The sequence below is a fragment of the Festucalex cinctus genome, chromosome 5, assembly GCF_051991245.1.
Source record: "Festucalex cinctus isolate MCC-2025b chromosome 5, RoL_Fcin_1.0, whole genome shotgun sequence".
NCBI classification, from domain to species: Eukaryota; Metazoa; Chordata; class Actinopteri; order Syngnathiformes; family Syngnathidae; genus Festucalex; species Festucalex cinctus.
Genome location: NC_135415.1, coordinates 16,993,103 through 17,018,256, shown reverse-complemented (window position 1 = coordinate 17,018,256; position 25,154 = coordinate 16,993,103). Strand labels below are relative to the sequence as shown.

The 25,154-nt window shown below is 39.7% G+C and overlaps 1 protein-coding gene across 11 annotated transcripts in view; it reads right to left on the bottom strand.

Annotated features, from left to right (window-relative positions):
* trpm3 (transient receptor potential cation channel, subfamily M, member 3) overlaps positions 1-25,154 on the bottom strand; it is a 152,656-nt gene that overhangs the window by 35,346 nt on the left and 92,156 nt on the right. For all 11 annotated transcript variants that reach the window (XM_077520872.1, XM_077520875.1, XM_077520877.1 and 8 more), the window contains 6 exons: positions 16,818-16,992; positions 15,468-15,591; positions 9,583-9,655; positions 3,831-3,931; positions 1,832-1,966; positions 1,692-1,742 (listed from right to left, as the gene is read on the bottom strand). In XM_077520872.1, the coding sequence (XP_077376998.1) occupies positions 1,692-1,742; positions 1,832-1,966; positions 3,831-3,931; positions 9,583-9,655; positions 15,468-15,591; positions 16,818-16,992 (659 nt within the window). The remainder of the gene's footprint in view (positions 1-1,691; positions 1,743-1,831; positions 1,967-3,830; positions 3,932-9,582; positions 9,656-15,467; positions 15,592-16,817; positions 16,993-25,154) is intronic.

The window sequence follows — 25,154 nt, the reverse complement described above, 5'->3', positions numbered from 1 at the left end:
CTGATTAAAAAAAGAATCATCTGACAGTATTGGTGAACAGTGTTGTTCAAATTACATTATTTAAGTACTTTTCCTGGAAAAAGTGAATTTGTTACAGCATTACTTCTTCATTAATATAAGTAGTTACTAGGTCAAATAATTGTGTTACTCTTATGAAAAAAACTCCAAATATGCCTAAAAATTCAGATTATTTATTTATTTATTTTGTGGGATTGGGTAGTTTCCACACACTACGATCCCGAAATATGTAACAATTAGTTAAACCCACCCTTAAAAAAATAAATGGCATATAGATAATTTGCCATTGAAAAAAATGCACCAGAAGTGCGTATGACACATACGGTGACGACTCTCCATAACTCCCGCTACAAACTCAGACTAAACTTAGCTCCTCTTTCCTGACTACATTAACTTCAACATACTTCGTTGACACCAATTACAGCTCACTTTACTGTCAGCCTGGGCTTTGCCGCCATCTTGTGGCGTTGCACAAGGAGCCCAAAAGGTTGTTCAGTGAATAGCTAAGGTTCCACAGAAACCAATTTCAATTGATGATAGTGAACGGCACATTAGCGAGAGCTGACTGCTACTCGGTTGATGCATTTGAAACATTATTTTCTTGGAATCCTAGACTTGGCTGCGCTCTGCTGAGTACCGCTCTAGTTATCTTGTCAAGACTGCAAGTTCAATACCTTGCATTAGATCTCATTAGATTAGGCAGGCACTTGTCACAAAGTGTCTTGTGGGTATTAAATAAACAACTCTAAAAGGAATGTCTCGCCATGCACTTTTTTTTGCATGTGTGTAGGTTGGGTTGTTCAAAGAGGCTTTCCGCAGCAAGTTTAGATCAGAGTTGTGCTTGAAGATAGCGTAAAAGGGGGAGCGTGTGATTGCACCATCCAACCTTTTCCGCAACTCCCGGCGGAGGATGCGGCGCTAGCGTAATCAGTACCGCTCGAATTAATCCACCCATGTTGATACTAAAGCTGCTGATGTTGACCCCCTCCACTAACTCCCAACTGAGGGGATCACTCGAAATTGGCATGGGCGAAATGTAAAGGTCAGATTGCTGTTTTGTTATTTTCCAATCAAGTTGCGCACACGACAACAACAAAAAAAAAAGTATGCAAATGGTGTCGGTTCAGCTTGCGACAAGTCGATGAAAACATTTCATCATCGTCACGATGAAATTAACATGATTGTGATGCAAAGAAAGAAATCACAAATGCGGCAGTGTGCGCACTTTTCACTTGTAAACACACACAATCCGCACAATATGAATCCAAACACAAACAAAACACATTGAAGTTCTTCCTTCTCAGCCTCACAGCAGTTCCACAGCTGTTTTCTCAAATTCAAAGTCTGCGAATAAAAGACTGTTTAATGCGTGTGGTGCTTGTTTGCAATGGTGCTGTGTGCCTTCGAGAAAGAACAGAGTAAATAGTGAAGGAGTAAATGCGAGTCGACAGAGGGGATGAGAGTCATGCACAGCTCTACACAGCTACTGCAGCCCGCAGCTCCAGCTGAAAGAGAACAGCCAGCCTCTATTTGCGGTTCGGAGCGACTAGGACTAGCCAAACCAACGATACGATGCAAATCAAAAGAAGCTTCATGTGGTTCTTTAATACACAAGACATTCCAGCCAACATTCCCATAGGCTGTGTCGAAAATGACGGCAGTGATGCTCGTACCTTTTTCACATCCCTGACAAGGTGGTAAAGCGTGTTGGACGGCCCGTGCCTCTGAAATCAAAAAGAATGAACCATAACACTCAGGGATGATGATGCATGCTACGGGACATGGTCCGTCAAGACCTGAATGATGTTCTCACCGTGTTGTAGAGCTCCTCCAGCCTGGACAACGTGAGGAAACGGTGCATACTGACGCCGTTTTCAATCAGCAGCTTGACAAAGTCCACTCGGTCCAGAACTAAGGCATCCAACATGGCTTGTTCCAGGGAACCAACCTGAGCGACACCGTGGCAAGGAGTAGCAGATGTTAGCACAGATGCTAAGTTTATCAGCCACTAGCATTACTACCCGAAGATTTTTTTTCACTACTCCCTCTGACTAAAATTATCCTTATAAAGATGACGCAAGTATTGCGTAATGACTTCAGTCTGCTGACCGACTAAGGTGCACCAACTTTAGGTTGCTAGTATATTGCAGCTACAATATTACTTTTTCCTAAATCTGGTTCTCTACATTACTGTAAAACATATATTTTTAGGTTACATTTTGCAAACAAAAAACAAAAAAAAAACATCGAGCCTGTTCTGGTAAAGATTTACATTACACTAGCAATGGGACTTGGCTGCCACAAAGTAAATTCTATAGAATACATTTCACTGTATTTAGAGTGGGACCAAATAGACTCAGTTTTAGAGTAGGCTAATATTTACACTTGGACGAGAGTGAAATAAAGATTGAAAAAAAATAAAAGTCACTCAAGGGTTGAGGAACAAATTTAAGACCTTTAGTTTGGGAGATTGCCACACTTGCACCTGAGCTATGCCCCTCCTACTGTTTGCTTATCTCCAAGAGGAGACCAAAAACATTGTTTTGGGGTTCTTGGAGTTAGGAAGATTCCAGCTGACATGAGCGATATACTGACACAAAGCAGGAGTAGATTGGCTGTCTCCCAAGCTGAAGGTCGGGAGTTCGTTCCTTAACCCATGAGTTACGTTTACTTATTTATTTTCCAATTCTTGATTTTACTCTCTTCCGAGTGTAAATATTACTGTAAAACTGAGTCTATTTTGTCCCACTCTAAATAGAGTCAAATTTACTCTACAGATTTTATTGTGAATCTTTGTGGAATTCTCTAAAAAGCAAGGAATGAGTACTTCAAATGCTTCTAAAATCCTACTTAGCAAATTACATTGACTAAAAAAAATTTCCATTTGTGCTATTTAAGCCAACTTTTTTAGGGTAAGTGTTGGCCTTTGAAATTTGGTCATTTTGACCTGTTGACATCTTGGAATTTTGGCCTGTACTGGAAAATGGTGAATTATTTTATCTTTTTTTTTTTTTACTGAAACTATTGGAAGAGGGGGGTTCTCCGTGTAGAAGACGAAATGAAAGGATGAAGGAGAATGCGGAGAAATAAAGTTTTACTCTAATTTGATGGTGGTTTTAAACAGATCTTCTAGAGCAGAGATGTCCAAACTATGGCGCGGGGGCCATTTGCGGCCCGCTATACGGTTTTACTAAAAATAATTTTTCAATGCTGTTTAAAAAAAAAAAAAAAAAAAGAAAAAGAAAAAGAGAGTGGATTAAACATTTTTAGCTCCGCAAAGACACAAATTTGCAGCTAATAATTCAGTTTCACAAATAAAAATAGTTTCATCCACTTGTTGATAGTGTCAAGGTCCAATTTGTGAAAACATCACATTAAATTAATGGTTCTTAAGTGCGGTCAGTTTACTACCGATTGTTCTTGTTGTGGTTCAGAATATCAAGTTGGGATTCAGCTGCTGCTCTATTATAGTGACAAACAGGGGTCACTATTTGCCTTGTGACTGTTAGCAGTTTTCAATAAGTAACTGTACATTATATCAACAATTCATAATTGCTTCATTGATTTTTACCAAGTTTAACTCATTCACTGCCGGACGGAAAAAGACGTCAAATGATGCATTTTTTGCTGGTCTGGCAATGAATGTGTTAATAAATAACTTTAAAAAAAAATAAAAAATCAAAGTGGCCCTTGCAGCTTTCTATTTTTCTGTATGTGGCCCTCACAGGAAAAAGTTTAGACACCCCTGTTCTAGAGGCAGTGGCACACAAAAACATACCACAAAACCTTCTTTTGAATATTTTGTTTCTTACAGGCCACTGTTGTCCGTAGATGAAGATCTGACTGCGGGCGATGTCAACTCTATTCCACGCGAGAGCCAAACTCAGCTGGTCAGGAGCTGACGCGTTGACACCTGAGGGAACACATGATTCAGATGCATTTTTGGCTTTCAGTCCTTTGTACAACCAATTAGAGTATACAGCCGTGTGATAGTAGTTTGACGCAGAATCACTGATTCTTTTAATGGTTTCAAGGCACGGATGCTTCACCCCAAGCACTAAATCCTTGGAAGCAAACTCAGCAATGTTAATTATGCAGTGCAGTGTAGTGAGGATTGCAATGACCTCTACATTGGGGAAACTAAGCAGCCTTTGAACAGGCGCAACATTGACAAGTGGCTTCTTTGGGTCCATTCGCTGGCATCTCAAGAAGAAGGGACATTCCTTTGAGGATAACGGCGTCCAAATTCTGGATACGGAGGGGGTCTTGAGTGCACCTGAATTTTGTTGTACGTCTTGCGTAGAAAAAAAAAAGCTTGAACCTTGAAAAGCTATATGGAAACAGAGAAGGAGGGCTGAAGCATCACCAATTGTATAACAATGTCCTGACAGCCCTCCTCGCAGAGATGGTCCCATTCCGCGGCCCTAATGAGCTGTTTTGCCACCAGCCAATTGAACGGCCGATTGGTATGCAGGACCATCGTTCGCCAGCCACGCTGGGCAACAACACCCCTATTGCGATGACTCCCAGGGGACGTACCCTCCTTGGCATATATACGGAGATGCCACAGCTAAAATTTACAACTGAACAAGTCTTTCCGATTGAAGGAAAATAACTCCAACAAAGAATAAAGGTTCGGTAGAATCGATTCAGCCTTTGCAAACTACAATGACTGAGAATCTACACAAATATATTTTCAGCATTTGATTCACGATGAAATCAGTGGACATTTGAATGAAGTGCTGTATACTTTTGTTAGATGAACAGTTGAAAACAGATTGCTCCGCAGTTTTTTTTCACCATCTGCCATTTTAGTTTGCATTTCTTAAATCTGTCTAATCTACAGATTGCTTTATCTGGTTTGCGTTTCTCTTTGATTTGATGATAGCTTTTCAAATGCCGCAAAAATCCAAGCAAACCAAAATGAATCACAACAACCCACGTGGCAGTACAGAGCTTCCAAATACAAAACGTTGGTAGCAGGGCTAGGAATCGATTCTAATTTCCTCAATCAATTTGAATTTGTTTCACAAGAGTTCCGTTCAATTCAATTCACTCCAATTCAATCCGATATTGATTGGTTATGGAACATCAATTCTTCCTAAATATCAAGGACATGATAACTCCACAAACGTTACTGTGGAGGCAGTAACTGGTTAAATTATTTAGTTTATTAATGAAAGTAGCGTGTCCTAATCACTTAAATGTTCAACAAACATTGACAAGAAGGATGAGATGCAAATATTTTCATAATTTTAATTCAATAATTGTAAATATAAATTAAACAGATTCTGAATTGTCTTAAATTGCAGTAAGCCAGATCCTTCATGAAATAAAATAAAAAATTTAAAATTCATGTGAACAGTAAATTTAAAGAAAACAGTAAGATACAAAAAAATATATATTTTCTTGGGAATTTATGGGAAGACGTGATATTAAAATAATTGATTCATGGGTTTATGGCTTGAAACCAGGCTTGAAAAGGAAAATCAATTAAATATCGATTGTTTGATTTTTTTTTTTCACTCAGTCCTTGTTGGTAGACAGAGACAAACAGGCAGACAGTTGGACAGGACTTCTTGATTATGTGCATGATCATCTCGTTCTCATGATACAATACGGTACCATACGGCATCCCTACAACCGTAGAGGCACGACTATTGCGCTTTGTGCTCTGCATTATGTCATAGAAGAATTCCCCAGGACTTTATTCCATAGGACCGGGTAACAAAAACAGTTTGCGAAACTGTATTGCGTGGGGTGAATGTGAAAATTGCCAGAAATGTCAATAACAAAGTATGGGCACAGTTAAAAGCGAAAATTCTACTTTAGGGCAGAAACGAAGTATTTGTATTTGTACAGCATTTTAAGCTAATTTAAGAAATCAGTCTGCTGTGAATTAAAGCGTAATAATCTTTTAGTATTTAGACAAGAATATTCAATGAGCCAAACCGAATAATCACTCTACAAAGTGCTTCTACTTTAAGGCCTGTGCACACATTACTGGAGCCTCATGCTGCGATTTCAGATGGAGCATTGCTAATAAGAGGACAAGCTCGCTAATAAGCACTTTACTGGAGATTTGTGTGCATTAATGTGCAGGGTGGTCTTGTTTTATGCAAAGCATGTGACCTTATAGTGCTTCTCCGGAGAGGCTAACTAGCGGCAAATGATCTTTATGGACCAGATCCTCCGGATATTGACTCCCTCAAGACAGCGGACATCAATTATTCCAAAGTCTGCTTTGTTCAACTACTCCCTAAATCTCACAACCTCTTGTTTGCTCTGTTCCCACCTCGCTCGGTATTCATGTGTTTGTCGTGCTTCAGGCGGGATGGCGGTTGCGTCAGTGGGGGGGATCTAATCCAGCGCTTTCAAATGCTGCTGGGCAGGATGCGACAGTGGCAGGATTTCACTTTACACTAAAAGCCTGCACACGTCTTTTTATTCACTGTGCGGCAGAGAGAAATGTGCATGTGAAATGACTCTCGAGCGGGTTACCGTGCACGTGTTTTTTTGCTCTATTTGCATGATTTGACTGAAATCCTTTCTTCAATTTCTATTTAAAAGACAGGTGTAGAAAGAAATGAAAAACAAAAATAATAGAAATCAGAAACAATCAGTGATAACAGAATATGTTTGTTCCCTGACAGGCAAGGCAATAAAAGGCACAAATCGCTGAGCCACGCACGAGTCCAAGAAATTATGCATCTGGACGATGCTGTAATAATTATGCAAAACGTTTCTCTTCCAATCTCCTCCAAACTCTTGGCGAGTGCCAATGAGAGAATGCCGCAAACTGCTACTGTTAGAATCCTATTGCACCATGAGAGCAACAGTGATCAATCTGATCCTGAGCCACCAATCGAAAGTATGGATTCAGTGTGTGCATGTGTGGGGTGGGCCGGGGGCGTGGGGGGGGGGGGGGGGGGGGGGGGGGTGGGGGGGGTGGGGTGGGGGGCGGTCTGGGAAACAATTGAGAAGGAAGTTCAAGACACAACTGTGGTTGAAATTACAGTCCAACACTAAAATTTAAACCAAGGTTGTTCCATTTGGAAATAGAAACCTACAAAAAACTGAAGGAAAAAAAAAAATGACATTTGAAAATATTGACTTCAGTTCAGTGGGCATCTGAAGGATTAACTTCATAATTGTTGATGCTCTTTCTTGTTTCTTTTTTTGATAGCCCCATAGAATCGTACTGGCGATGGCAAAGAGGAGAAGTGTGAGGATCAGAATCAGATTTATTGGCCATTTGTCTTCACTAGGGATGGGTGAGTACCGATACCAGGTATCGGTATCGGGCCGATACCAGCCTTTTTTCAAGTACTCGAGTATTCGTGACGCAGACGAGTACAAGCGACCGATGGCAGAGGGGGAAGACGTTAAGTGAGTCCTCCTTGCCTGTAACTGCAGCAGTTTTTTACCAAAACTTCACCGGTTTGGAAATACTTCAAAATTGTGAATCTTAAACTAAAAGAGCATTTTTGTGTTTTATTTTGAGCGTTAAGACTATTGAAGAGTGACTGTGCTTTATTGTTTTTGTTTTTTTTATTTGTTTAAAAATATCTGTTAGTGATTTTTTTATTTGTCAAAATATACTCCTGGTATCAGCAGTTGGTATTGGTATCGGTGAGTACTGAGGGTCTGAGTATCGGTATCGGTCTGAAAAAAAGTGGTATCGAACATCCCTCGTCTTCACAATCACAACCCATCTCAGAAATCTGAAAAATAACAATGACCAACAGAGAGAGACAAAACAGGAAGCCTGGATGTTTGCTAATTAGCATCCCATGTGTCTTAGATAAAAAACAAGAAAATATAAGGAAGGAAAGAAAAAGGCCCAATATGTGCTTTTTTTCGGGATCACCATTGAACAATTTTAGATTGGAAACGATTGCAGTACAAGCTTTTCTGTCCTGGTTATTCAGGACAGTATGGCTAATGATCATTAGCGATTAAATTAACATTAGCAAATTAATCATGGTAATAGTGGAGAAGAATGTGCAAACCAGCCAGGTTTGGTCTTCATACTTAAAAGGGACATCAACATGAAAAATGAACGTTTTGGAGCTTTTAACCATGTTAAAATGATAATTCCTCACCAAACACATGCCTGAAATGGTTTTTTCCTCCATTCGCCCCTCTTTGAGAATTGCTGCCTTGCATTCAGAGGAGTGCTCAAACTCAGATCTCCGACAGCAGACTGCAGTAGGCTCACCGAGGGCGTGGCAATCACACGGGGAGAGGCGGGGGTTATACTGAACCGGGTGCTTAACTTCCGTGTTAGAAAAGTAACCAGCAAAAAACCTAATATTTCATAAAAAATTACATCGCCGTGGTGTCAAAGGTAAGATTTAATCATTAGCGTAAAATAGTGTGATGTAATCCCTTTAATACTACTTCATACTTTAAATGTTATAATGTTACATATCCTTATAATCCAACCCACAAAATAAAAAATATTGTGGCAATTATTTTCATATTTATATATTTGATATGGGCACGGTGGGTGCGAGTCCAGGCTCCGGCTTTCCTGGGTGGAGTTTGCATGTTCTCCCCGTGCCTGCGTGGGTCTTCTCCGGGTACTCCGGTCTCCTCCCACATTCCAAAGACATGCATGGCAGGTTAATTGGGCGCTCCGAATTGTCCCGAGGTGTGCTTGTGAGATGGTTGTTCGTCTCTGTGTGCCCTGTGATTGGCTGGCAACCAGTCCAGGGTGTACCCCGCCTACTGCCCAAAAGCCAACTGAGATAGGCTCCGGCACCCCCCGCGACCCTTGTGAGGAATATGCGGTCAAGAAAATGGATGGATGGATGAATATATTTGATATTTCAAAGGTTGAAGTAGACACGAGTAGAGATGTACATGCTAATTTTGATGACGATTTAGCTTTAAGCTAGGGTATGTAAACTGAGCACAACTGTAACAAGATTTCTTGAACCAAGAAAGACACGAGTTGAACCACAATCCCCTCACATTCAATTCCAAGTGAGCTGCATGAACATGAACAAACGTATGATAGGACTCGAGTGGGCTGATGGAAAAGTGAGTTTGAGAGGACCAAAAGAGGATTGTAGTTTATTACATTGCCTGGTTATGGTTCAGTTGCGTGAGCATGTGTGTGTGTGTGTGTGTGTGTGGTCGAATCCCAGTGGTCTCAACCGATCCCCAATGCATGTAAATCAGCCTATAGTGCCGTTGATTTGCTTCGGCAGACAAATCAATAAGAGGTTGGTGAATAAAAAGTTCACCATCTCGCCAAGTAGATAGATGGACGAGCCTGCGGGGCCAATATTGAGGATTTACTTAACCATCTTTGAATATTATATATAAACAGTATTAAACCATCCCCTTAGGATGCCAGACATCAAACAAACATGGCAACATGCATACGAATGAAAACATGTTTGCGTGTCTTGAACGTGCACCTGGTGAAAGCAATGCTTTTTTTTTTTTTTTTGCAATGACCCATCCCCCCTTTTATACAACTTCCCTGAAGGGCAATATGGAAGCCACTTACTTTAGAGTTATACTTCAGCACGCACTCAAACGAGGGCCTACCTTTTAGTAGCGCAGTGAGGATGGCAAGGTCAATGTCCTGATGACCTTCCGACCCCATTCGGAAGACTGTTATCTGGGAGGGACAGGGTGACAGAAATTGTGGTGAGGAATTGAATTTTGTTTCTCCTTTATGGCACCACATACTTTTTTTCAGTAAAATGTTTTCTCCCTTTATTTTGAGGCATGTTTCCAGGTAATATTGATGACATCGGTGTATATACACATGTATGAGTTCATGCGTGGAGGGCACCTTGAAAAAAACCAAGAACGGGTGAAAGCGTGTTCTGAATGCCTGACGAGTTCCTCCTCTAATCCTGCAATCCCACCATCCATCTCCCACCTCCCCTTTTTTTTCCCCGCAGCCCATCTCCCACCCTCGAAATGGCTTCATTTCATAGAGCGCTGGGAATCTGCGAGCTTTCCCTGCTGCTGCTTCTGCATTCTATTGGACAATGCAGCAATCATGCAAGGCAACCCCCAAATGATGTTTTCATACAAACATGACTGTTTAAAAAGTAATCCCATCCTCATTGGTGATTTATGGTTTCTATTATCTTGGCCCATTAATCATCCGCGCACCATATGCTGATGACATGCGGACTCATCCCGGTGAGAAATGAGTAGCAATACCTTCGACTTGTGTCACGCAATCACTAATAAGGGAACCAGTTCGATATGTTGGGGTGTGCGTGTGTCCAACACACACGCACAGCTGTGTAATCAAAATGTCTTTCTTCAGGTGGAATGAGAGTGCAATGTGATGTGAAGGCATCGATTAGAGGTCTTTATGAGGGGTAACACAGATCACGTGTGTAATTGCGTGACTGCAGAGACACGCGACTGCGAGTCCAAAATATTTATTTTTCACCTTAATATTATGCCCCTCGTTTTTATAGCACTCGATTGCGGGGCCATGCCTCAGTGGATTCCAACTCAATCAAAGGACAACATGTGGAGTTTGTTCAGAATAAAATGTAAGCCCCAGTAGCTCAAAATCGAACACAAGACATTTTGCTTTTTCTTTGGCTTTTGGTGGTGGTGAGATTTACAACACTTTAAGGGGTCTTAAGAAGAATTTGAGAGAAGATGAATACACTACACCAGCAGAGCTTACATGAAGAAAGGGGACTCAAATTAACAGAACGTGTTCCAATTTTTATTAGTTTTGAATGACACTTATAACAGTGACTCACGGAAGGAAAATTAGTCATGTGAGGTGCAGCTTAGGTTATTTAAGAAATAAGTACAGCGTTTCCGTATCTCTCACTTCCATCCCCGTGGTCCTGCTGCAATGAATATTTTAAGACGAGTGGTGATCGGAATAGCCAAAGCTAGCAAAGCTGACTGCTATTCTCATCCACAAGCAGCTTATTTACGCACTCTCGAGCTGGCACGGATGTAAAGTATAAAAAGTTGTTGGCCGGACATTTTGCTTTTCCACAGAGGGGTGCATGGAAAGTGCTTTCTAATTTGGCTGATCTGAAACAAGTGATTAGCAATTAGTCAATTTCAGACTTTCAAAGTTGAGTTGTCAGCTAATCCATTCAATAACTGGTCTGTAGTCGGCTTTAATATATCCAATTTGTGCTGTTCTATACCAATTCTCATATTGATATACTTTTCTGCTGCCCTCAGGACAAGAGATGGATGAAGGTGTCATTTAAGAAAGACCATAATAATTGAAGATCTTCATCTTAGTTTCCGCCCTCCCAGATGTGTCCACCTCTACCTCTCCTTCTCCCATCCAACATCCTCATACCCAACAAATGTAACCATGAATCTTCTCACAAGCATCCGACCCCTTCCTTCCCCCTTCTCCAATCACGTCCCCAAGGTGACCTATGAGCGTCTGTGCTTCCACTCGTAATCAAGAGCTTCTGCAACAAATCAACCTGTGAGAAAATGCAAGCTTGCTAAAGTAATTTGCTGAACATCTCAATAAATGGTGAGTTTTAATTCATTTTTACACTTGTGGAGTGTTAAGAATGTTACAAAAAAAACATAGGGTCTAGTTTTCAAGATGGTTTCATAATACCTATGGCTGCATCCTGTAAGAGGTATTTAATCTTACAGTGTAAGATTATTACAACATAATTGTATTGAAATATAACACAAAATTGTCATTTTCTTTAGCACCTGTCCACATTAGGGTCTCAAGTGAACTGGTTTCTATCCCAGTTGACGTTGGTTGAGAGGCACATTGTGGCCTTGACTGAATATATATCGAAAAACAACCACCCTTCACATTTACATTCATGCCTTCAGACAATTTAGAGCTGTCAATTAAGGTAACAAGAACGTTTTTGAAACGTGGGAGGAAACGGGCACATGCAAACTCCACAAAAGAAGGCCGGATATTCAAACCCACAATGTTAGTACTGTGAAGCAAATGTTCTAACCACTGGTTCAATGTGCTTTCCACTATTCTACTTATTGTTAATCATCATTGAAAATGATAATTAATGTCATTATTATTCAAATTTAAGGGTGAACTAATGTTCTGGAATGGATTATGTCAACCCTTGGAGCTTGCAGTGTACTAATATGGTTAATAATAATAATAATAATAATAATAATAATAATAATGATAATGATAATAATAATAATAATAATAGGCTTCATTCCATCCGTCTTCAGCTCTGAGCAGACCAGAATAAAGGATACGAGTTGAAATGCAGTGATTATGAAGTGACGTTCAGAGGCAGCGGGGATTGGGAAAACGGAGATGAGAGGAAATAGGAGGAGAGGAAATAGGAAGTCTGCGTGAGGCAAAGGAAGCAAAGAGGAGCAAAGGCGGATGTGAGGAATGTAAAGGCAGAGCAATCTTCCTCCGAGTGGAGGATTCCCTCAACTTTATATGTGCTAAGCTACATGCTTTGGAGATCAGGGAAACAAAGTGTCGAGCTGACTCGAAAATATTACTGTATATTATCATTTCACATGAAAGGTCTGTACCATGCTGAATGAGACATGTACGGTACACACATAAAGCACACACACAACCACATTTGGCTCTCACCATTTAGTGGCAGTCAGCAAAATCATTCTCGGTGTAAATTTAAATGCGAAGAAAATAGCAATTTACAATGTGACAGCCAAAACAAAGAATATTTGGAACTAAGTTTCTCTCATACATTTTTAAACATTCACAATGCCCAACTGATAAACGGTCTCTCCGGCTACTTTGTCTGTTCTTTCCACGTTTTCGAAAAGCTCATTGTTCTCACTCTGTTTTCCTTTTTTAAAGTCACATATTTTCTTTGATTCCTCATCTCCTAAGTGACCATTTTGCTCTCCTACTAATTCTTAATTTCTCTTGTCAAGAAGCCGATGAAACATGGTTGTTCCTCGTGAATATTTAATTGGAATTAAACATATAAGGACTATTCTTCACTCAATTATTCATGCCAAGATGGGAATTATCAGGGCGCTCAATGAGAAGCCCCACTTGCATAGCATCACATTTGATGGGAGGGGAGGGGGCTGCCTCATGCATAATTGATAAGACTTTTGGTTAGAAATTCCGCAGGAACAAAGTATTTGGTCCATGCATCCTCTGGTTGCATTAACACCTATAGTTTGTTTTCTCTGGAGTAACTGGTTGGCTGGTTTGTTAAGCTGGTTCCATTTTGCTGATGTTTTTCTTCTTTTCCCCCCCAGCTCTTCTCATATTGATCAAAGTTTAGTTTGCGCATTGTAACTGATTGGTCTACTTGTGGTCCATGAACATGCTGTAATTCTTTCACTTTTTATGTGATTTGTGTGTGTCAAGTCCACTTGTGCACAACACCGGGATGGGAGAGGCACAGAAGTAGCAGGCAGCATAGTGCCAACTGCTTTTTGGCTCAACAGGCAACCGTAATCCTTTTTAGGCTTTTTGACACTGCATGGTACCTGAGCAATTATGATTATAGCATATTTCCTGCGAGACAAGTCAGACTTTTTAAAACAAGCCAAACCAGTGAGAGGATTGTGTGATTGAATTCATTATCAGCAACACATAACATCAACATATTCGGCCAAAAATATTTGTATAAAAAAACCTTCTAGGCCAATGAAATTAAATACTGCAAGTCCCATAGTAACTGAGTGCGCTGCCTTGTACTGCTTGACCACCAAGCCCAAAACAATTCGCTGCCTCACATTCGTAAGCCAAACCTCATATTGGCAAGAGTGCTGTAAAGCGTACTTTACGAGGGGGACACACTAAGACGTAGTATCCCATTTTGGGTTGTCCACTTTAATGGAAGTAAGGGAAAACTAATGTGAACAATATTGCCACTGATTCACTCTAGTCTGTATATTGTGTCATTATTATGTGATGCTATTACAACAGTAGTAATTGTTGTGTGAGTTCATAGCGGCAGCATCAAATTATCTGGGCTCTACAGCTGCTCCTATTGAATGATTCACGCGCGCCATTGTTCCGCTCTGCTGTTTTGTGTTGAGAAGCTTCATCAATGGGCTGCTGGAGGCCCGCTGAGGGTGCCGTCAATCCTCTTACATGGTGTACAAGTCAGTGCGATGCTCGGGCTTCCAACCTGCTGCGTTGCATGTGCCTCGCAAAGAACAACAAATTCAATATGCTTCAATTGAACTGGAACACAAAGCTGAATAATTAAGTGGAAGATGCGGATTAAATGCTTCTATGTGCGACTAATTCAAGTTGTATTGGCGAAGTTACACTTGTGGCTATCTAGCGCTGATTGAATCGAGCCACGCTGCAGAATAAAGTGTAAGTAGTCAATACGTGTTCTCTGCAGTGATTTTATGCGTGAACATGTGTTTGTAAAGTTAGTAAAATACATTTTATGTACTGCAGTTGTGCTCAGAGCATATGCGTCGTATACCTGTAATGAATGTAGTGAGACAACTTTATTTCAATTGCTGTTTGCAAAACCACAATGAATACACAGACAGCACATCCCTGTTTGCCATTAAACATCATTACTGTATTAAGAGGATGCTTTTATCTGACTGACAGTGCTCCTAAGGGACTGCGGCTGCTCGCCAACAAAGATGAACGTGCGTGACAAGTGCCTCACCTTGAACTTTGTATAAACTCTCACCGTTCATATGATCTCAAATATTAATACCAGGGATGAAATATACAGCTGCATTGATGTTAGGATGCTGTGATTTGATTGACACTGTCGAAAAAAAAGAATGAACAGAACGAAACAGTGGAAGGTCAAAAGGTCAAACGACATTGAGAAAATAACTGGTGGAGTGTCAACATGACTCATGACCCTTCACCATGAACCATCACTAATATTAAAATATAGCAGTGTAGTTGGCGGATATAATATTATTATAAGCCACTGTAGTATTATGCACAGTTTGAACACTTAAATACAGGGAAATGAAAAAAAAACTGTACTCATCAGTACTCCAAAAACAAACAAACAAACAAACAAAAGCACCATGTGTATTGTGGTATATTGAAACAAAATTGAATACTGTACTGTAAATTACAAAAACTATTGTGGCACATTGCTAAGTATGGAAGACAGTCAGGTTACCGCCATCAATTCATTCATGGAATAAGAACATTGGTTGAGTTGTTGGCATGTCTGTCTCATAGTGCTGAGGTTCAGGTTCAAATATTTGGCTCAAGCCACAGAGATAAAGTAAGGTAACCAAAATATAAACGAGACTCAGTATGATACACGCGTTTAATAATCATATTGTGCAAAGGAATGTTTTTTTTTTTATCCAAACGGATGGATTTACAGTGCACCCAGTGTGGCCACTACAGTAGATGATGGAGTGATTTAATAAAAGTAGATCTCCTCTCTTACATCTTAGATATTCTTTACTCAAGCTTCCGAGCGTGTTGTGTGTTCGTCAAATATATAAATAACGTGTCTGGTCAAGTCACTCACCAGCTCCTTCTTTTTCATGCACTCCATGAGAATGATGAACAGATGTTGGGCCTGCGTGCGGCTGTAGGTGAACGTTTTCTGGATGGTCACCAGCAACTGGTCTCGCAGAGACTCGTTAATTATGCTGGAGAAAAGAAGCCGGCGGGAAGAAACAAAAGAAAGGGGACGAGGAAGACAGAAGGGAGGGAGGAAGCGTGTGAGTGGGGAGAAGGAGTTAAATTAGATTTGTTTTGTCCATAAGTGAAACCAAGGTTGAGTGAGACTCTCAGCACTGCTATGCCTGAGAGTCCTTGGCAAAATGAGCTTCATCTTTAACTGGACACGCAGTGAGAAACTATAAAAACAATTATGTGAACCGGGTCTCATGAGAAACATATTGCATTATCAAAGTAATGCATCAGCATATTACAATTTTAATTTGCTGAAATCGTGTTTATTCCAAAAGCCTGTTTTTCCTTAAATGCGCTCATTTACATTGTTGTCATTAGAGATACTCAGTGGAACGCCAAATGGGGTATACAATATACACAATCTAATGAGATTCAAAAATTTTGGCAAAAAAAATGCAGTACTGTGGTTGTTATCTGCAGTATTTCTAATTCCGGCCTTATTTTTTGAGATACAAGACATCAATCAACTTATTTATTTATTTATTTATTTTTGTCATGAGTTGGAGGCAAAGATTTTAGTTTCCAGTGCTACATGATAGTAAACATCAAAACAAGTTGCAGATGGAACAATTATTAAAAAAAAAAAAAAAAGCCAAGTGGTTGTTTTTAAGCTGTTACAGCTGAGGTTACCTGTAAAACTAAACATAACTTTGCTTGCTAAAGTTAGCTAGCTAGCTAGCTAACACAACTAATGTTAATCCTGTGTTAGTTACAATCTAATTTGAATAAATCTATGGCAAATACTCACAGGCATATGTTTTTTAACCTGTGTGAAAAACAACTTGTATTACAGCATCTTACTGAGTTTAGGAGAATGTCTTCTTCATGTTTTTATTTTGTAAGGATTATATTGCACCCTGGTGGTCAAGGTGACTATACCAGAAGGAGCAAAAAAAAAAAAAAATGTCAATGGAGTTTGAAGCATGAAATCATGATGCACAGATGATTTAGACTACAATACAATTTAGAATGCGATAAGATGATACAGCCAGTTAGTTTTTGGGGAGTTTTCAAATTATTAATGGCATTTCTATTTATTTAAGTGGGGAAAGAAGATTCAGGCAACATTGTATTAGAAATTTAAGCCAGTATACAAATGACCAAAATGTGCCAAAGTCATGAAAATAGAGCATCCATATGGTATCCCTGTTGATCCAAACGATATTATGTAAGAACATACCCTCCCTCCTCTGAATATTTGTGACCGAATGCCAAGATGTCGGAGGCTCTGCCGCTGCCGTCGCACACCACTACAGGGACTGGGGGACTGTCCCTGAGGTACTCCAGCACGATGGAGATCACATTAGGGCCTCCTTCCACAATGAGAGCCACCACTGGTACGCCCTGTCCAATACCTGTACAAGAACAAAGACAAGGAGGAGAGAACAAATGAGGACATGAAAGTTGCAAAATTTTTAATTCTGTGTAAAATCTGCAAATCATCAACATATTAATTCTGTGCATGTATTTTGCTTCTTTGGCTTTTGTGGTTGCTTTTGGTGACATTTTGACACTACGATACAAAAGAAGGATTGTGATTGAACAAATCAGGTTGAGTAGGTTTGAGTATGCTTTGCATTGGATATGAACGTCAATGCAGTTAAAGTGGAAGTCAACATTAAACATTTATTGACACTATATTGTATGTGACCTCACTAGTCTAAACATGACATTCTGATTAATATTACATTTGGGGAATACGAATTATGCAGCAAAATCCCGCTGTTTTTATCCATCTCAGGGGCGGCCATTTTGCCACTTTCTGTGAACTGAAGATGACGTCACAGTTGCTCAGGGCAACGACCAATCACAGCTCACCTGTTTTCTGAAGCTGAACTGTGATTGGTTGTTACCTGAGACCAGAGCAACTGTGATGTCATTTTCACTCAACAGCAAGTGGTAAAATGGCCGCCTTCTGATAAAACTGCTGGATTTTGCTGCTTAAACTCGCAATATTAACCAGAATACCGTATTTAGACTGGTGGGGCTGCATAGAACATATTTTCAAGAATTTTTAGGGGGTGACTTCCCCTTTGATTATGTTTTTTTTTATCAGCATGGTGGTCGTGATTGGCTGACCAGTCCAGAAACTTCACAACGTCTCCAAATTCAGCTGGGGTAGGCTGCAGTCCTGACACAAGTACATACACTGAAATCCTCTCTTTGTTTGCATGTTACTTTTTATCTGTAATTGATTTATGACAAGTCTCTAGAAAGAGCAGCTGGTAAATCATCCCTTTCTATTTTTTTTTCCCCTCAGTGTTCAGTCCAAGTTTTCATTGTAGCGCAGAATATCCCTTGAAGGATGCACAAGCCATGACCACTTGAAATCCTCCCCATCATGCATTACTGTATGTTCCCAGCCTATTTAGTGGTCTCGGTCCAATCCATTCCCTAAACCCGTCACCCCTCTTGTTCCATTTCTTTTAGCCGTTTGGACTCTTCTAATTCAAAAGCTGTGTATTGCCGGATCATCCCTGCCCCACACTCTCATCCCGTCTGCATAATTCACGCAGCCTCTCTACCGTAGAAAGACACGGGCGGGCGTTTGGAGGCATACCCGCCACCGTGACGTTTTGCCACACACAGCCTTGCAAGCGGGACAGTTACATAAGGAGAATATTTTCGGGACCTCATCAGCTTCAAAGAGTTCAAACGTCATTGTGGCGTGACACGTCACACAATTATACACCAGCAGAACACAACGGAAGAGGGAAAGCGAGCGAGAGCGAAGCATAAGGAAGATGATCTCGTCAATGTTGCTGTTTGCACGTTTGGGGTTGTCTTGATGACTGCGGAGGCAATGTTGCGGCATCGAATGCAAATTATCGTTAAATTAAGAGCCACCATGGGGCAAATGAGGAGGGGGAAGCACAGCTGCGGCAGGTTTAACAGTGTGAAAAGTGTTTGGCTCATGCACACGCAAAACAAACCACAAACTAATGAAATTATCCTGAGCTTGACTAACCACAAACCCTTTCGGTGATGACCCCTAAATCATTTTCTTGTATTACTTGAAAACTCAACATTATCTATTTTCTTTTCTTTTCTTTTCATACACCATAACCCCCAAATTACAAAAACTTTCTAAAACAATCCATTTTCTATAGCTCATGTTTTTAGAGTCAGGGTGAGTGGGAGCCTACAAGTACCTAATATACATATAGCTACATCTACCGTTTATACAATTTAGTGTCTTAGAATAACCCAAACTTCAAGGTGTGCATCTATCCAATAAAGGACAATTTGATACGTATCGTCATACATTTTAAATTGGAACAGTTCAATTTGATTCACTTGGATCTTTTAATTGATTTGATTTTCTAGTTTAAATCATCTTTTTAACTCTACGGTGTGGTTTTACCATTTCAGGGTCCCTACCAAAAATGTAGGGATGGATGAGTACCGATACCAAGTATCGGTATAAGGCCGGTACCAGGCCTTATTTCAAGGCATTGGAGCTCATGACACCAGCCGATACCAGTATCAGATCAGGAACTAGAAATTAGAAAATTGTAATTAATTTAATGCAATTTGAAAGAAATGCTATCATGGGATATATCAGGCTTTCTTTCAAATGATCTGTCATTGTTTCATGGGCGGGAACATTTTGTGTAACAAAAGTATTAGTGGTATCGGTACTCAAGAATTGAGTACTCCTAGTGGTATTAGTCTGAAAAAAAGTGGTATATAACATCACTAAAACTAATGATAGTGTTAGTTTTCATACTTTTCATTTCATTTGAATCATTCTAATGCATTACACACATATGCCCATAAAATGATGACTTTTTAAGGTGTTCCAGTGACGCAGACCAGTTTGCTTAGCATTCATTGCATGTCTTCTTCAGCATCTGACCATGTCCACTCTGCTTGACTTTTTTTTCTTGCTTGTGGTGAATCAGATACTAGCGATTCAACATAATGCTCGCCTCTAAGTGAATTATTGATGGAACCACAAGCAAACAAGCCCTCTGTCTTTACAAATCCAAACAAAACATTGTTTAGGTGTTGTTTTTTTTAATCATACAAACAATAAACAATTAAGTTGTTGATCATTGGAATATAACAAACATAAAAGGGTTGCATTATTCGCTGAGTATGTATATTGTTTACTTTTCTCCATCAGTCTGCACTGTTCTCCTTTGATTGATTGGCTTCTACTTCTTTCCTCTGGCTTGCCTCTAAATGATCAATAACAACGAGTGAAAAAGTACATGACAGAAAACTTGTGCGAGCAAGCCTGCTTCCAGCAAGTTCGGAAGATCCAACTGCTTTGACTCACATCAGACATCCACTGTAGTTTTACAAATTGTACTTCTCGCTGTTTAATTAAATCAGCTCCTGAAGGGTTTGCAACACTTGTGAGGTGCACAAGAGATTAAAGGCAGGCAGTATTGTTTTCTTTTTCAAAAAGATCACAACTCACTTTTGTGAAAGGTGCGAATATGATGTTAGTCCTAACCTTCTATTACTGTGGCATATGGCGAGGGAGTACTACATGAAGACTTTTCTGACCTTTTCATTTCTTTTGGAAACGGTCTGGTATTTCGCAGTCCACACTGTTGACCATGCGCTCACATTCTTTCCACACCATGTCACATTTCACCATCCCTGCATGTCTTCCCAATGCACATGTACCTATAGCAAGGCTCAGATGGCAACATATGCACTTCAGACTCAGTTATCTCTGCACTACAAGACCTTGGCACCTTATATTTATCACATGTGCCTTTAATATTTTTTTAACTCCAATACTGGGCTGGAAAAAAAAATATAGCATGTCCATGTCCACTTCACCAATAGTAAGTAAAAATTTATAGAAACAGTGAATTTATATTATCTCCCAGCAGCATGGCAGACAAGTGGTTAGCATGTATGCCACGAAGTTCTGACTTTCTAGACCCCCCACCAAAAAATGTTGGGTTCATTGAAGACTCGAAATCAGTGGCAATTGGGCTGGGTATCGACATGTAGTTCCCGAATCAATTTGATATTGATTCACAAGACTTCAATTCAATTCAATTTCACTTTTTTATATAACCCAATATTTAATAATATACATATATTTATCAAACATAATTCTTCTTAAATATCAAGTACATGATTAAAAAAATCCCTCCATAAACTAATTAGACTAAGTGCAATTTCTGCAGAAATTGCGTGGGAATGCTGAAAGCTGAATGCTAATAGCGAAATGCTAAGCTGAATGCTAATAGCTGAATAAAATGCTATAATAATAATAATAACAACAACAACAACAACAATAATGATAATAATAACAATAATATCAATATCAATAACAATGACAATAACAACAACAACAACAACAACAACAATAATAATAATAATAATAATAATAAAGGCTAGAAACAACAGAAGTGGTCATGCTGCATTCCCACAATTAATTTCCAAATTAAATTGTGCAAAGGCTTTAACTGGTGAAATTATTTTACTTATTTTATTAACATCTCACTTAACTTATACTATTTTCATAATTGTAATGGAATATTTTGAAATGTAAGTTAAAAATATTCCGAATTGTCTCAAAGTGCAATAAGTTAGGTCTTTTGTAAATGTAAGAAAACAGCAAGATACAAAAAAAAAGGCATTTAAAATTCGATTTACAGTTAATGGTAATGTTGTTTTCATACAACATAACGTGACGTTTATTTTCACTTTATCTCAATATTTAAAGTGCAAGCACCCCCCAAAAAGTACAAGGTTCTTGACTTTCCCATCTTAGCTTTAATCTCCCTTGTATGGGCTGGCCCACGGAGGAGGTCATGATGTCACGGTTAATCTGCAACGCAAGGTCTGATGTTTTTCAAGATTCAATTATCTCGCCTACTTCATCTTTTTTTTCTTTTTTTTCTTAACGTGTGCTGTGATTAATGAAACTGCCCATGGAAGAGGGTCAGTGAAGGTTACCCAGAGTTGAAACACACACACACCCCTATATACCCTCATATACAAAGCACTTGTGTCACTCTAATATTCCTGGTAATAGAAGTGAAATTGCATGCGCGAACACTAAAGGTGCCTCCATCATACTTGTAGACTTTATTTGAACTTCTACTGGATCCGGCAATAAGACCGTCTAAGAATAAGGGTGACTATCGCTTGAATGATATGCGGTTTTCTTGAAGTTTAGGGGAGAAAATGGGGGGAAAAATATGGATGAGGCCGGCCTTTCAGCAGACTCTTTCTCACTGAAGACTCCTCAAGGTAATGTGTCATCTGAGTGAATGCCTTCTGATCAGTTCCATGCTTCCTTTTCACTTGACATTCATGTTTTTCCCCTTCAGCTCACCCTGTCAGAGCCTTCTTTTCTGCTCACTTTTCTTACTCCCCTCAACTTCTGACTTACTTAAAGTACATGACTGAAATGCAACTCACTCACGGCTGATGCAAGCCAATACTTGTGCTAGAGTTCACTTAGCCACAATGGATGGTGTTAGTTATTTCATTTATAGAATCTAGTTATCCTTAGTGCTGCAAGTAACTAATTATTTCACTAATCGATTCATGTTTATTTTTTCAATTAATTGTTGAATCAGATAAAATAATATAATTTTCCATCCTGAAACCTTCACCTAAATCGGACACTTCGTGAAGTTGTCAGGAGACTGGAGGAAAGATCAAAGGAAGGAAAAGGTGAAGCAAAGTGAAATCCAACACCAACCAGGCGTCACCATCCATCCACAGAGTTACAAATCCAGAACCATTCAGCAACCCCAAATACATCTCAATAGGATTAGCGAGACATCAAGAGACCAGAGGGAGGAAGGAAGGAAGGAAGGAAGGAAGGAAGGAAGGAAGGAAGGAAGGAAGGAAGGAAGGAAGCCTAAGATCCACAAATGCCAACCACAACTGTCCATCCCTATTTTAAAACACAGGAAAATTGACAGTGCACAAAACAGCTTAATTATCATTTGGTTATCTTTAATCTGTCAATTTCCTTTGCCACTTGTTCTCCTTAGGATGCTTTTGCACTATGTTCTATGTTCTCTTGAGTGTCAGTGTATTCACACACTTGTTGTAAACAGTCATCCTCTCCAAATAACACCGTATGTTTGGCTGCCTCACCTTACTCAGTTCATAGTAACACAGGTAGGTCCATTTGTTTGATCAAGCCAGAGCAGTCATTGGACAGGGCACAAGTTTAGTCTAGCAAGTAGGACTTTCATTTTTTTCCCCCTCCTGTTTACATCTTTCAGAGCTGTTCATGAGAAACGTTTTCTCCATTTTTCACTGGAGAGGCTTATCATACAAGGCAGAATGGTCAGACTCAAAAGACTGAACTGTGACGAGGTATGTTAACACAGACCCAGAAAGACATCACAAAATGAAAAAAATCTTGTAACTATCAAGCTGACTTTCACTGCATGTGATTATATGTGATCCCCAAAACAGCCTGCGCCCGTACCACCGCTAAACCTTCACTCTATAATTTCTTCATTTCTTTAATTGGACTGCAGGCTACAGCGGGATGCTGCGGGGGAGCCGTGCTGTGAGCAAAATTGATACCTCCAATACTTGATTTTGTGGGCAGGTAATCACATTAATAAAATAACTGTCTACTAAACCAACAGGGAAGGCGGAGGAAGCAAAAATATAAATAAAAAATTTGAAGTAGAGAAATGGCCAAAGGACGGTTTGCATGTGAAAAATACTTGTGAGTCTGATACCACTGTACCTCTGAAGTCCTAAAAATATATCAGACATAAAGAGCAGAGGCTTATTTGCACGAGACTGAACAAGGCTGAGGTCTGATTCTTGATCCTGGAAATGTTTTGCCAAACATTTTGCAGACATGCTAGTAAGAAAATTGTGAATAAAAAACGCATTATACCTCCATAAAATGTTTAAAAGTACACGCCAGATAAAAACTAACAGTCTGGGACGCTGAATGTCAGATAAGTTTGCTTTAACCTTAGTAGCAGTGTCTCCTTTGCAGATCCCATCAGTCTAAAGGATTCTCCATGGATCAGATAAAAACTAAGTTTAAGTGGGATAAAATTCGGAATCCCATCAGGCACTTTGGATTGTCGGGTGATTGTGTGACGATTGGGCATCCCTTTGCCTTCCCAGCCCCTTTTGTATGATTCCAGGCATAGGATGACAAAGGGAAGTCCACAAGTCACGTGACTGGAGGGTGAGCAGAGAGCGAGCAGATTTGTGCATTTAACCCAAAGTCTATTGTTTTACAAGCTTGCCGCAAAGATTTTATTTTATTTTTATGCGATCAGTTATATCCAAGGTAAGGTCATGTTTTAAAAATGCAATGTTCTCCTTGGCTTTAAAATGAATGGAGTCATATCGGCAAAAGCCGTCGGACATTTACAAAAAGGTGTTTGTGCGCCGACAACAAAAGGAGAGAGCAGCAAATAAATCGTGGCTGCACACACACACGGCTTCCCGCCAATTCGGGTCCTCGTCCCTGACACACTCGAAAACAAAATGGTGAGAGGCTGTTGAGAAATGTATTTAAAGAGGGAACGGGCGGCCCTCGGCTTTTGTGTGCGAGTGTGAGCAAAAAATGAGAGCAACGCATTTTGTATTTGTGAAGATCCATTTGGGTTCCATCCAAGGTATTAAACGGACATTGAAAAGTGATAAATGCAATGTGACAGGGGCTCAATAGCAAATGAAGAGCGTGCACACGAGCAAATACGTGCGCATGTCCACACAAATGTGCGTTAATGGAGCGTACACACAGAGCGCGTGCATAAAATACAAATTTTTCTGAGCATGATGTAAGCTGGATGCAAACACGTACAACTGGAGGGATGGAAAATAATGCGTGATATTAATTATGCCTCTCAAAACACATGACAATGTCTTATCGCTTTTTAACGTACCCCCAATAATTTAAAGTGTAATCACATAGCTGACAGCTTCCTTATACTTAAAAAAAACAAAAAAACTTGGTAGTACTGACCTTTAAGAACAGTGTGACAACCGCATTGCTGATATGTTAGCATGCCTAAATTAACTTGAGCAAGGCAATAAATGTCAGTTTATTGTGACTACAGTAAATCTTTCCTCATTATGTTTTTGCCTCAAAGTAGTTTTTGAGTCATTTGTCATAGCAAAAACAGCAAAGCCAATAAATCGGCAAAATTACATCACAGTACTATAATTTATTCTCTAAATGCTTGTCTCAAGATTAAATCTATTAATATTTCAAAGTTCAAGTCACCAGGGATATTTTCTAGTAAGCATTGGTCATTCTTTGAAATTGTGACATTTTTCCACCACCACCTTGCCATTGTGTACGGCAAACCTTGGAAGTATCGATCGAAGAGGGATGTTTCAATAACAAGGGTGATGATAAATCTACTCCCTGATTGAGTGGTTCACGTCACCTACATGATATCTGCTTCAACCTTGACTAACTCGGGATTAGGAAAAAGAACCATCTGCTTTTAGTGGCATGCACTTTTTCATCATGACGACACGTACTGGTAAGAGGTCAAGATATCTCATTGGCACTACTCGTAGACAAACTCTT